Source organism: Pimephales promelas, chromosome 3, assembly GCF_988280905.1.
Source record: "Pimephales promelas chromosome 3, fPimPro1.hap1.1, whole genome shotgun sequence".
NCBI lineage: Eukaryota > Metazoa > Chordata > Actinopteri > Cypriniformes > Leuciscidae > Pimephales > Pimephales promelas.
Window position 1 is genome coordinate 16,472,984 of NC_142771.1, and position 13,749 is coordinate 16,486,732.

The 13,749-nt window shown below is 35.5% G+C and overlaps 2 protein-coding genes across 4 annotated transcripts; one reads left to right on the top strand and one right to left on the bottom strand.

Moving 5' to 3' along the window:
* Positions 1-122: 122 nt before the first annotated feature.
* LOC120489998 (GTPase IMAP family member 7) lies at positions 123-4,658 on the top strand. The gene is made up of 4 exons (XM_039687297.2): positions 123-1,012; positions 1,337-1,460; positions 1,690-1,767; positions 2,066-4,658. The coding sequence occupies exons 2-4, from the start codon at positions 1,358-1,360 to the stop codon at positions 2,896-2,898; spliced, it is 1,014 nt and encodes a 337-aa protein (XP_039543231.1). The 5' UTR covers positions 123-1,012; positions 1,337-1,357; the 3' UTR covers positions 2,899-4,658.
* A 583-nt stretch (positions 4,659-5,241) lies between these two features.
* On the bottom strand, positions 5,242-13,216 carry LOC120489997 (nuclear body protein SP140-like protein). Of its 3 annotated transcripts, XM_089128365.1 has the most exons (15): positions 13,028-13,216; positions 11,154-11,402; positions 10,640-10,993; positions 10,437-10,523; positions 10,140-10,273; positions 9,856-9,909; positions 9,432-9,465; positions 9,162-9,296; positions 8,559-8,692; positions 7,101-7,148; positions 6,881-6,999; positions 6,686-6,785; positions 6,495-6,554; positions 6,267-6,407; positions 5,245-6,151 (listed from the first exon to the last, which is right to left on the bottom strand). In XM_089128365.1, the coding sequence occupies exons 3-15, from the start codon at positions 10,731-10,733 to the stop codon at positions 6,083-6,085; spliced, it is 1,209 nt and encodes a 402-aa protein (XP_088984491.1). In that variant the 5' UTR covers positions 10,734-10,993; positions 11,154-11,402; positions 13,028-13,216; the 3' UTR covers positions 5,245-6,082. The 3 variants fall into 3 exon arrangements, with proteins under 3 accessions (XP_088984493.1, XP_088984491.1, XP_088984492.1); XM_089128366.1 differs by lacking the exon at positions 13,028-13,216 and having other exon boundaries at positions 5,248-6,151; positions 6,881-6,996; positions 11,154-11,469; XM_089128367.1 differs by lacking the exons at positions 10,640-10,993; positions 11,154-11,402; positions 13,028-13,216 and having other exon boundaries at positions 5,242-6,151; positions 10,140-10,268.
* Between the last annotated feature and the right edge of the window lie 533 nt (positions 13,217-13,749).

The following is a 13,749-nucleotide window of genomic DNA, read 5'->3' on the forward strand; positions in this document are numbered from 1 at the left end:
CCTCAACGATGATTGGACAAAAGTTGTCTTGACCTCGCGTTGTGTAGCCAATCAGTAACGTAAACCATTCCTACATGTTTGAATAAAAGGGAACTGGAAGTGTTTTTTATTAGGCTATTATGCTGAGAAGACACATTCTAGGGGAACTATAACAAATAGAAATAACCTTCTCAGATATAATAAAATGGGTTTCTTTTTTAAATATTTCTAAAACAGTCATGCAAAATACTACTAAAATACTAAACACGAAAGACTGGAGTAGACTGATTAAAATTCAGATTTGTTCAACTTCAACCTCAACTACGAAGTATTACTTCTTTGAGTACTTTTAAAACGCAGTTGAAACACACTTATTTAAACATGTAGATTCTGCCTCGATTCAATTGCTTATTATGTACACTTATTATGTTTTTATTCATTGTTGTCCATTTATGTTTTTCCTGGAAAGAGCCTTTCCAGTGCACATTTTGTGCTGTTGTAAGGCGCTTTGATTTATCACAGAAATACATTATATATTTAGAAAACCCTTATTTAAAATTGTAATAACATTTTTTAATCAAATAAATGCTGGCTTGGTGACTCAGCCGACCAACATTGCTCAGAGTCAGACTACAGTGAATTATCTTTGTGACTTGGGTGCTCACATGTTGTCAATTTAATCTACTGTTACTAAAATTGAAATAGCTTCCACTCTCAACGATGGAGGAGCATTTTTTTTATTGAAACAAAAAAAAAAGTACTTGCCAAACACTCTCAAAATTCCTGACTAACATGTTAAACGAGTCTTCATGCCTCAATGGAAGAAACGCTTGTTGAGAGAAGTGATTGCATCCTTTAACAAGACCAGCCCTCTAACTAAAGTCGATACCTGTGTGGAATATTTGACATATCTTTCACAACTAAACTCAGCAAATGAAACCTGCAATTTTCCTCGTCTCATGCAAGTGTGGATGTGCTGATCGGTGCATTTATTGCATAAAGAGGTTTAACACTATCAACTTTACCAACTGTGGTAAGTCACTGACTGTCTCGTTTCTTGATGTTATACTATATGATGATTCAGAATAAACAGAGTAAAACTAAACCTTTCATAAAAAAAAAAAAATAGACCAGAGACTTTTTTTCTTGTTTTAAGCATAAATCTAAGGAAAGTTGGAGAGGTTTATGCTTAAAACAAGTAAAAGACATGCTAACAAGATAAGAAAAATACACTCTTAATATCTTAAAATATGTTATCTTTAAATTTAATATTTTTACTGAAAAACAGGACAAAAAACTGAATAAGATAATGGTATTCTGCAGCATGATCATTGAAATTCTCTTCTTTTTACATCAGAAAATTACTCTTCAGGATAAGATGGACAGTAAGAAAGCAGATGAAGATTTAGACGAGTCTGAGGAAGATGAGATTGACTTTGAGGAAGATGAGAATGATTCAGCATTGGAATCATCAACGGGCTGTGAGTCACGGAGTTAAACGTTTACAACATCTTATGACATCCCAAAAAGCCAAATTATTAACAATTCCATACAATATTCCAACAGTCAATGACTATCAACTTTAAGATCAGGGAGCTCAATGTCTATCATTTTTTTTTAAAATGTGAAGATAACATAGAAAATGGTCTGTCAACACAAAGAGATTTGTGTGTGAATAATACTTAAACAATAACAGAATTTTATTCACAGATGCAACATCAGAAAAACTGTATGAAAACGTGCAGGACATAGAGGAAACCAGTTTAACTGCATCAATGGACTTACAAGGTAAGAGATTATATGACACCCATATATTCACATTTTAAACTTTTGTTTATAATCAGTTCAAAAACATAATGTAGTAGTGTCAACCTGGTGCACTACTGAAGTTATTTTGATTAAATATTACGATGGCACATGAATTTAAAAAAAATATATAAATTAATAAATACTGTTTTTCCTCATAAAAAGTTAGAAATTTTGATTTCATGATGACTTGGAGAAGTGATCTTTGAGTGATCTTAAGCAATTATATTAAACTCTTATATTGTATGATTGAAACCTTGGTATTTCATGATTTTGGCAGAGGAATTGCGCATCATGTTACTGGGGGCGAGGGGGTCTGGAAAAAGCTCAACTGGAAACACCATCCTCGGGTACAGTGCTTTTAAATCAGACATGCAACTGAGCAGAGTCACCCAGTTCTGTGAAAGGGCATCTGGAAACATCAACGGCCGGCCCGTGGCCATAATCGACACGCCGGGACTGAGCAGGATAGGCCACACAGAGAAGGGAGTGACCCGAGAGATCCTGAAGTCCACCTCTCTCTATGCTCCAGGACCACACGTGTTTCTGCTGGTTATGCCTATTGGGAACTTAAGTAATGATGACAAAAGCATGCATAAGCTGATCGAGAGCATGTTTGGGGAGAGCATCTGGAAGTACAGCATCATTGTGTTCACTCACGGAGATCGTCTGGAGGGGAAGTCGGCGAATGACGTTATCGCATACTCGGACAAGGACTTACGCAGTTTCATCCATAAGTGCAGCGGTGGGTTTGTGTTTTTCAATAACAAGGAGACGACAAACTATGAGCCCGTGACAGAACTCCTAAAAAAGGTCGAGACCCTTGTGGCCATCAATGGAAAGAGCTGTTACACAACGTCTTTCTACCCCGCCTCTGAGAGAAAGATCAAGAAGAAAATGGAGAAAGTTTTAGAGATGAGAAAAGACCAGATTGCTCAGAAAGAGAGAGAGCTGATGATGCACAGCAAAACTGAGCAGGAGGTGGAGAGAAAAAAGCAGGAACTCTGGAGGATGGAAGAAAATGATGCAAGAAAAATGGCTGAAAATCCAGCTAAACAAAAAATCTCAATCAAACTAGCCAAACGGCACCCTGACCGAAAGTCTTCCGTTTAGAAACTTATTTGTACAAATATTTGACAATGCTTGTGTTTTATGGATATTTGTCTGGCTTGCACAGTAAGATTCTTCTAATATATTTTTTGTTTGACTTTTTTTTATTTTTATATGGAAACTTGCCCATATTCAAGTGTTGCTAAAAAAAGAATGCATGAAGCTAGAATATATATATATTTATGCAAAATATTCAACAAAATATTCTGGGGGCCATGAGATCTTTGTGAAAATTCAATCAAAAATGCTGGCGGTGGTTTGCAACTTAAAAAAAAGAAAAGAAAATGCTGGCAGTGAAAGAGTTTATGGCCTTAAAGCCGCACGCAACCTTATTTTGTTCAAAATTAACAACATTTAAATAATGAAGTAAGTAGCTTAATACATTTGAACAGGTATAATTAAGCATTAAAACAACTGAAAGAAATGTATATATGCTCCAATGAATTAAACCAATGAATACAATTTATATTCTTTTGGTTTCTTTACCGAATATATATAAAAAAAATTACAAATACAATGAAAATACAGGTGTCAGTATTGACAAGTATATTCTAACAAAAATGAAAGTATCGGTATCAGCCTAGTTCTAAAAAGTTGTATAGGTGCATCCCTTACGAGAACTGGGGGATTTGAAATGTTGGTGTTTTTATTACTCAACAGCTGAGTACAGTATTTTATTGAACCGATAAACTGTCATGTGTAGCTCTCCAAAAGAGTTAATTGTAGAGCATTATCTATTGTGAAGGGTCATTATGGTTGTTGTTGTTGTGCTGGAATTTATGAATGTTTATTAATGAGTAAAGCTACAGTAATGTCTTCAGCTAATAGCTTGAGATTCTTTCCATATAAACTGGTTATATCTCTTAACCCTAATAGTGTATGTTTTATGAACAGCAGGATTATCTCTCTCTCTCTCTCTCTCTCTCTCTCTCTCTCTCTCTCTCTCTCCCTTAAGATATGAAGAACTATATTCATTTTATTCATTCATAAAACTTAAATTAAAATAAAGATTCTACTCAATTAAGTTATGATGCAACTAAGTTATGATGAATAATAAAGATACCTCAAAACATATCTTCTCCTTGCAATCTAAATGAATCACCGCAACACAAATCTCCATAATACTTGCTATTTAATATGACAAATTCAAATATCACAATGTTCCAGTGGAATAAATCTGTATAAAATGTCAAAATAAAAAAGCAAAGCCTAATTATTCTTCAAATTCCGGTCAGGGATGATTATATCAACTGATCTGTTTAAGTTGTTCACTGATTGATCTGGGGGAAAATATTTCATGATTATAAAAACAACATGGGTAACTGAGTATCATTTCATCTGCTGCCTGTTGCTAAATGTGATATGTAGAACAGTGTAAAAATAAATTCAGGATAAAAAGAAATAAAAATTAAAACCTAATTATTTTGCTGGCCAGTTTCCAACATTGCTGTAAAGCAATTGTGAGGGTCTTTTTCCTTCCTCTTGAGTTTCACTTAGATGTGTCAGAGATTCTTTCTCTCTTTTGAACCTCTTCCAGTTGATGCTTAAGGACTCGATTAACACTGACTACATGCTCATGTTATTCCGTCATCCTGGGGATTGTCCTGTCTCAGTGCTCCCTCTGCTTAAAAGAATATACCGATGTACAACAGTAAATTACCTACTGCAAGTATGCCTTTCAAAGTGTCAGTGTTTTTAATGGCACATCAGTTTGCCATTTGTGTATTCTTCCAATGTGACATCCAACATGAGTGAAATAAATTATGCAATGTGAAGGCAATGTGTTGTGTTGGCATTAGCTGTTGGATCGCAGTAGTTTATCCAAGGATATGTTATCATGGCAGGTTATATCTAGCGTGGTGTGTTTTGAAACCAGTGAAAATTGCAGGTTAGTGTAGAACCTTTATACGGAGGCGTATTGCATTCACTTGAAGAAAAAAAAAATCTACTCTGTTTTTCTGAATTAACGAGTTAATTTTTCATGAGGAAAAAAAATTGCTCTGTTTTTCTGAATTAATGAGTTAATTTTTCCTGAGAAAAAACGTTTTTGCTCTGTTTTTCTGAATTAAGGAGTTAATTTTTCATGGAATTTTTTTTTTTTGCTGTGTTTTTCTGAATGAATGAGTTAATTTTTCATGAAAAAAAAAATATTTTGCTCTGTTTTTCTGAATTAACGAGTTAATTTTTCATGGATTTTTTTTGCTCTGTTTTTCTGAGTTAATTCAGAAAAACAGAGCAAAAACTTTTTTTCTCACGAAAAATTAACTCATTAATTCAGAAAAACAGAGCAAAATTTTTTTCTCATGAAAAATTAACTCGTTAATTCAGAAAAACAGAGCAAAACAAATTTTTCTCATGAAAAATTAACTCGTTAATTCAGAAAAACAGGATAGATTTTTTTTCTTCAAGAGAATGCAATACGCCTCCATACCTTTACTATTCAGGAAAAAGTTTTTTGTTTTTTTTAAAAGCTACACTGTGTAATTGTTTTTATTCTTAGCTAAAAACACTTAGTTCTTTCACAAATATATGTGCTCATTAATAAAGTATTCTCATGAGTGTATAATATACCATTGAAAATACATACGGGTAAGGGGTTCTAATGTCGGACTCGGCCATCTTGAAATTACATTAGCCAAAGAGGGACATACCCGTTAATTCAAGCTTCGCCTTTCGCGTTTACGTTTGAGTTAACACTCATGGACGAGGTTGAACTGGAAGCCATGTTAATCTTGGACTACATTGGCCACCGTAGGAGTTAAAACGAAATCGAAAATGAGAGGAACAGACACTAATATTCACTGGATGGTCATATACATTTTCACCACTAGATGGAGGTAAAAATCACACAGTGTAGCTTAAATGATTAACACCTTGTTGCCAAAGTTAGTATTTTGGCTTTATGGTCAGACACTTGGCAAGTTTACAGAATAGTAAGAAATAAAGTCAGAATTGCAAGATAAAAATACATTTCAAGATATATTAGACATATGTTGAAACAAGCTTCCATAGTATCATATAAGCTCACAAGTGAGAGAAACAAAATTCACAAATTAATAATGATTGTTCTTTTGTGTAATGTGTATGATTGTTATGAAGTAGGATTGTGTAATGATTGTTTATGAAGTCTAAATTGTGAAATAGCCTTCAAAGGTCACGTCGAAGGACCTCTTGTTAAGGCGTCATGTTATAGGAGCCTAAAGATTGTTTCAAAAAGTTCCTTTAGCCTAGAGGTCATTCTATTGAAGTCATTTTCCTACAAATAAGACAAAGAACAATGTCAAATTCAGTTAATAAAAATAAGACAACATATAAGCACATTATTAAGACTCCTGTAATTTGTAACATTTGCAAGCCTGGGAGAAACTCACCCTGTTGGAAGCCCAGTGGTGAAAAACGTATTCGATAGCAGAGACAAACTCTTGCACTGTTTGATAATCATTATTCTCCATGTTCAACTTCACTCTGCCCAGCATCATGGGACCACAAATACTCTCACTGTATCCTGGAACCTGAACAATATCAGTGCAGATGTCACATACACATACTATATATTTACATTCCAACTTTAAATAATCTAAAACAGGCAGAAGCTTTACATTAGTGCAGGGGTCAGTCATGCTCTCATTTAGCAGGTGTAACAGCAAACACTGGCAGTGCTGAAAGATAAAAGACAGTCAAACAAACTTGTTAAAGGGAGGGTTCTCACAAGCTTTTTTTCTTTTCTTTTTTGTCTAGACGATGAAAGAAATGTTATTTTGGACCCCAATGACTTTTGCATAAACTTTACCCGTGTGTACTGAGAGACTGGACTGCTCAAAACGTCCTGTTGAGTCTTTTGACTGGAATCCTCAATGTTCTTTATGACACAGAATGTGCAGCTCCACTGGCTTCAGTACAGACAAAACACACAATATTACAACTGTAAGTCAACTGTATATCTTGTCTAAACCAGGTAAAGGTTTTCTCTCTCTCTCTCTCTCACCCAGGTGAGTCTCCATCTACAGCTGGTAGGTGACAGTGTGAATGAAAAGCTCGTGGGCAAACGTCACAACACACCAGATCTCCCTCGGAATCACACACGAAACACACGTCATCATTCTGCAGGGACAAGAGTTCATAAAGAAATAAAACTGTTCCATCTTAAAACACATTTTGAATGTGATGTTTTGAAATTACTATAATTGTGACTGATGATTTCTTACTGGGTCTTCTTGATCACAGTCGACTGTTTTTGGTTCCAAAACTCTTTTCTGGAAAGTATGTGAAAACACATCACAGGTTATTGTGTTTACTGCAATAAAACTTGATCGGCGACTGCCATCCTACAGACAGTTCCAGACAGACTGGTAGTCTATGCACTAGTGGTGGAAACACCAGTAGGTGGCGACAAGATGTCAAAACATCAATACATTCAGGAAAAAACAAGTGAATATCTGGAATCAAAATAGCATAATTCTTTGATCACAGCCAAACAGTCTGAGAGGACAGATGGAGGAAAATTAGCGGAAGATTTCAAGGAGAGATAAAGTTGAGTGTCGTCGGCATATAGGTGGAATTAAAAGCCAAATTTCCTAAAAATATTGCCAAGGGGTAAAAGATAAATGATAAATAAAAGAGGACCCAATACTGAGCCCTGCGGGACACCTGTACTGACGAACTCTTTGAGCAGAACTGCTTCAGCTATACAAATTGAGTACAACCCATAAAGTATGAATGAAACCAAGTCAAAGGGGTACCAGTAATTCCAATAGTCTCCAATCTGTGCAACATAACGCTGTGTGATATATCAAATGCTGCACTTAGATCAAGTAAAATTAAGATAGATAAAAGTCCAGAGTCAGCAGCTAATAATATGTCATTGGAGATCTTATTTAGAGCAGTCTCAACACGCAAGGTCGAACCCCAGATTGAAATTGCTCGTACAGACCAGCAATAGGCACTTGGTAAGGGGCAGGTGCCTCACTGGGCATTGGACCCGCGCTTCTGTCTGTAAGGCCAGACTTGGTGCAATTGGATGCTTCTGGAGGGGTCTGGTGTGGATGCCCTTCCCATATGTGGATCTCTCCATTTGATGTTTCAGAAAACCGGGGATAGGATCAGTAACCTATTGTTCTCTCTCTCCCCGACTGCAATTCTTCATGCTGAATCATCCCCCAAAAAACCTGACGGTGTCCGACAAGAGCCAACACACCAAAAAAACTCTGTCGACGGATGCTCGAAAACGACCAGACAATGCCCGGCGACCGATTGTAGGCATGGTGCATCCCAGGCTTAAGACTGACATATTCACACTAAAAGCAAAATATTTTTGATTTCATGGCGACTCTGAAGGGCCCGGACATCACTGCTCAATTTAACCGCATTGTCAGTTAATACAACGCATTCTCACCCCAAGGCGTCACCTTTGACCATGATTTCAATATTTGACGCTTTAGGCGCCCTTTAGCATCACTTACATGACGCGATCCTACGGCGTCATCTAACTGACGCTAAAGGAAAGAGTCAGTTAGAGGACGCGGTTAGGTTTAGGTCTGGGGTAGGGGTAGGTTACACGCGATCCTAGGGCGTCATCTAACTGATGCTAAAGGGCGCCTAAAGCGTCAGATATTGAAGCATGGTCTGGTTAATACTGTAGCTTTATATGATATATTTTCTTTTACCGTTACAAGTTTCCCAAGGGGCATTCCACGGGCAATAATGTCTTTCTTCCATGTTCCACCTGGTTTGTTCGATCTGATGAATTCCCCAGGGTTCAGCCAGCAGTTCTCTGTTCTTATGCATCTCCCATAACGCCCTGAAAAATAGACAAAACTGAGTGCAAAAGTCTTGGAAAACTGCAGTCAAACACTGCATTTACATTCATTGTCAATGATGTCTTACGAAACACTTAAGTTAGTATGGTAAGCAGGGCGGGGCCGAGAGCCGTGGGAGCAAGGCTGGTGGCGCTGGTGCTATAACGAGGGTCACCTGCTCGGTGCTGAGTCTCACTGAGGAGCTCTGGGAGGAGCAACGACATTGAAGGACGAAAGAGGACCATGAAGGCCTGGAATTTATTTTGGTGTTTTATTATACGCGGCAGTCGTCTGCGAGTCGTCTTGTTGTTTGTTTTTTTGGTGATTAAAAGTTATGTTTGTCAGTTCCCTCCTCTTTCTTCCCTGAACTTGAATTGTTTTTACAGTAAGAAATGTAAAACATATGTTAATATTATATAAAACACATTGTCAACATATTAATATTCAAAATAACTATTCTCACTCACACACCATTGGCAAAGCGACGTTTGTGAAGGATGCCAGAGCCAGAACCGCAGGTAACAGGTAGGGTTGGACAATTAAACACGCTCAAGTCAATACCATCATCATCGTCATCATCATCATGATTTTCCTTCTCATCCGATTCTACAACAAATACACAAACACTCATGATACAGAATATTTTAGTAAATATATTTCGGAATAACTGTTTAAAATGAATTTAAATGAATATTAATTTTAGATTTAAAAAACAAAACAATTCTGTCATAATTTACTCACCCTGTTGTTTCAAACCCACAGGGTTTTCTTTCTTCTGTAGAACATAAAATGAGAAATGTTGATGAACATCTTAAGTCGCATGTGATTGTTTCAGTCTAGAAAGGTTAAAGGAATAGTTCACCCAAAAATTAAAGTTCTGTCGTTTTTTACTGACCCTCAAGTTGTTCTAAACCGGTATGCATTTATTTGTTGTTCAACTGAACTCAAAATAAGATATTTGGAAGAAAGTAGATAACCAAACAGTTTCTGGTCCCCATTGACTTCCACAATATTTTTTTTCTTATACTATGGAAGTCAATGGGGACCAGAAACTGTTTACAAATACTTCAAATGATCTTCCTTTTTGTTCACCAGAAGAAAATAACATTCAGTTTTAGCACAACTTGAGGGTGCAAATCAGAAAACCATACAATAACAGCCAAACCTGTGCGTCCTGAACCTTGCTTTTCTGAAAGGTTTTAGATGGAAGAAAACCATCCTATGAATAAAAAATGGCACAAATTAAGAATATGTCATGAATATGTACATCATCAGTTTTATGTTTTCTTCCCTGTGTCCATTTTCATATCAGGGAAATGTTATTTAACTGTAATTTCTCTAATTAACTCACTAATCACCAAGGCCATGATTAAAAAAATAGGGTAATTGCTCTCAAGTGCTTTAGTTGAAAGCGTTAGTATTGATTATGTATAAACCAATCTTATGCACCTCTATGAGTTTCTGGAGTGGAATCCCATTGCTAAGGATGCTGGTTTTCCACTTTTTGTTCCTGTCCATCATCCCAAACCTTTCGAACTCAGTGGGCTTGAACCACTGGTCTTCACTGAGGATGCACTCCTGTTCTAAGGACAGAAAGAGTTTATTCAACCACTATTGGCATGACTTGTTTCAGAGCTTTTGGATGTTAGATGCTCCAACAATCTTGAGACATTCAACAACAATTCTACAGCAAGCTCCTCATAAACATTACGGAATTATTTACCACAGAAACATTTATGCACCTACTGTTATTATATTTCTTCAAATGCAAGACGCCCTCTTTACAACCACATGTAACAGGAAGTTGATCATTTTTTTGTCCTGTAGATGATTCTGAAACAAGTACAATCAAATCAGGTGAAAACCCTTTTCAAAACGTAGTAGCAGAGTATTAAATGTGCACCTCTTCCTGTTAATTAGTCTGTCTTGTAAAAATGCTTTAGACTCACTGGAGCAGTTTTGTCCCTCTGCCTGTTTCTTCTCTGATGTGCAGAGGGAGGACGATCCCCTCGGCTGTCTCTTCTTAGAGTTTTGTTTCTCCATCTTCCTCTTTGTATCCGTAGATGTCCTTTATTTCTAACGATGTTCTCACTCAGCCAGTCATTTACTGGAATGCTCTTCAAGAGTGATTTCATGAAGGAGGCGATTGCATCGTCTGCATTATTTGAACAGCAGGAAGTAGACGGGTTCCACCACGTTGAGTTGCAGTGCCTCCCTCTCACATTGCGAAACTGAAAGCTGCTTTTTGGTCTACCTTCAAGAAAGTTACACTTCGGTTTATTCAACCATTGCTGGAATGACTTCTGGATGGAGAGTGAAAAATAAAACTATTGTTAGGGGTAAACAGTCAAAGACCCAGGACCAGATATGATGAATGAAGACCCAGAGTCAGAATTATAATATATTAAAGAAAAGTTTTACTGAAGATAGTTTGTATTTTCAAAAGTCAGCTTCAAGACTCACATGGAGTTTGTAGGCTGCTCCAGTTCCAGTTACAAAGATCACAGCAGTTAAACCCCTCACCAAGGTCTAAGCTACGTCCTTGCTTACAGATTGAATGATTCTCATTGGCTAAGAAATAGACAAACACAGTAATTTTCCACACAGATAGACGGAAGCATATCTCCATTGGTTATGCAGCTGACACTCGGACCCTGAAGTTAGGCACGTCGTGACCTTCCAGGTCGCAGATTTGGGTTGCTGGGTGCCAGCCTGTTCAGAACAACAACTCAGTCAATCTCCAATAATGCCAGTGGTTCCTTAACCTGCAACAAAAATAACTAACACACACACACACACACAGACACACAGCTTTTCCAAGGTTGGATTTGGCCAGGCTCTAACTATAAACAGGAGAGTCATCTTAAAACATCAAGATACTGCGTTCTTTCTCTTAAGGAGCGCAGTCTGAGGACTTTAGTCTGACTGGAAAGTAAGGCTTAAACAAAGAAATGGTCCCTTAAACTATTGGCTTCAATGACGTATATGTTTTAACACGTTGAAGACCTTTCTCAAAACTCAAAACAAGTTAATATTTTATTTCTGGAAGCTAAATAAGCCAGCACTGTTACTGCATTCAGATATCAAATACAGAGAATAGAGAATACATTATTAAAACAAAATTTCAGTAATCACAATGGTAACTTTTATAACAAAGCAAAATCTCAAAAGCATAGAGAATTCATTCAACTCATTTGATATTTAGAAGATAATGGAATGGATTTTCAGAGCAGTGTTGTAATATTTAAAATAAAAAAATCATTAACATGCTGAAATTATTAACTATTTTACTGTCCTCTTTCACACAGAGACAACTTAAACATCTATATCACTTAATCTTTAATGTGTCAGTTAGTGATGGCTAATAATAGAGTGAAGTTTAACCATGAATTATAGTACAAAATATAAATAATCAAGTTTATGTGACATGCATTGTAAAAAAAATTGTTGGTTTAACTTAAAGTAAAGTAAGTTCATTGAACTGGAAAAAGTGAGTTAATGCAATGATTTAATCATCAGAAACTCAAAATTATGTTATCTGAAGTAAATAAATTATTTAAGTTGATTTGACAAAAGAAAAAATGTTGTGATCACTGTAAAAAAATATTGTTGGTTTAACTTAAAAAAGTAAGCAACCTGGGTTGCCTTAAAATTTTAAGTTGATTGAACTGGGAAAAAGTGAGTTAATGCAATGAAGGAGATTGATTTAATCATCAGAAACTCAAAATAATAAGTTAACTCAACTAAACAAATTATTATAAAGTTGATTTGACAAAAGAAAATATGTTGTGAAAACAAATCTTGAAAATATTTTTTACAGTGCTATTTTTGACGATCCGTTGTCAAGGATGGGAAGAGTTCAGATGCAAAAGCCTCTAAATGCCATTTGAAATTTTCTTCTTTAATAATGATTTTTATCAAACTTGTATATTTAAGTTCAGTAATTTCACTTAAATAACAATTAATAGGTAATTATCATTGCCATTTAAGTGAAATTACTGAACTTAAATATACAAGTTTGATAAAAATCGTCATTAAAGAAGAAAATTTCAAATGGCACTTAGAGGCTTTTGCATCTGAACTCTTCAATATATATATATATATATATATATATATATATATATATATATATATATATATATATATATATATATATATATCTACACACAACAGATGAGAAAGGATACATAATTTTTTGGCTTGTCCACATAATGCAAATATCTTTCAGAACCTCTCTCTCTCTCTCTCTCTATATATATATATGTATACGTATATATATATATATATATATATATATATATATATATATATGAATGTTACATGAAAATAAAGCTTACCAATATTTGGCTCAAAGATGTCACTTCTTGATCAAGGAATTCGGCGGTTCACTGTTACGGATCTATGAGGGAAGACTCAAGCGCAGAATGGGTTTTAATGAAAGACTGATGACAAGATGAGAAATGGTGGGTGAGGAGGTGATTACAGTCCAAACAGTATGCAGGAAACAAAGCACAATGACAGGCCAGCTGACAGGGTGGCAGATGAGACCAGCCCAAGGTGAACACACTGCTGTTCTGATGTAGATGAGCAGCACCTAGTGTACACTCTAAAAAATGATGTGTTGGATTTACTTAAAATATATATGCACCATTTTTGCATCATACTTTTTAAGTAATCCCAACTTGGAATAATTTTACTTAAAATTAACAAGAAAATCTTTGTTATATGCACTTAATTATTTGAGTTCACGCAACATTCTTTACTTAAAAATGTATGCATCACGATACTTATATTTTTAAGTAAAGAATGTCACGTGAACTAAAATATTTAAGTTTTTTTTTATGTAAAATTATTCCAAGTTAAAAATTTACTTAATTAAATGATTACGGATTACTTAAAAAGTATGACGCAAAAATGGTGCATATATCTTTTAAGTAAATCCAACACAGTGCAGGCCATGTGAGATCAAAACAAATCTTAGTTCTGTTTACTTAACATTTAAGCTCATTTATATATATAAAAAAAGACAATTAAATCAGTTGAACCAACCATTTTAACT

Excerpts from the sequence above, each read along its gene's own strand:
- LOC120489998 (XM_039687297.2), top strand. The coding sequence starts at position 1,358 with ATGGACAGTAAGAAAGCAGATGAAGATTTAGACGAGTCTGAGGAAGAT. Across the intron at positions 1,461-1,689 it reads ATTGGAATCATCAACGGGCT|ATGCAACATCAGAAAAACTG; the intron begins GTGAGTCACGGA and ends TTTTATTCACAG. Across the intron at positions 1,768-2,065 it reads TGCATCAATGGACTTACAAG|AGGAATTGCGCATCATGTTA; the intron begins GTAAGAGATTAT and ends TGATTTTGGCAG.
- LOC120489997 (XM_089128365.1), bottom strand. The coding sequence starts at position 10,733 with ATGGAGAAACAAAACTCTAAGAAGAGACAGCCGAGGGGATCGTCCTCC. Across the intron at positions 10,274-10,436 it reads TTTGAAGAAATATAATAACA|AACAGGAGTGCATCCTCAGT; the intron begins GTAGGTGCATAA and ends TTCTGTCCTTAG. Across the intron at positions 6,152-6,266 it reads ACCACTGGGCTTCCAACAGG|GAAAATGACTTCAATAGAAT; the intron begins GTGAGTTTCTCC and ends TCTTATTTGTAG.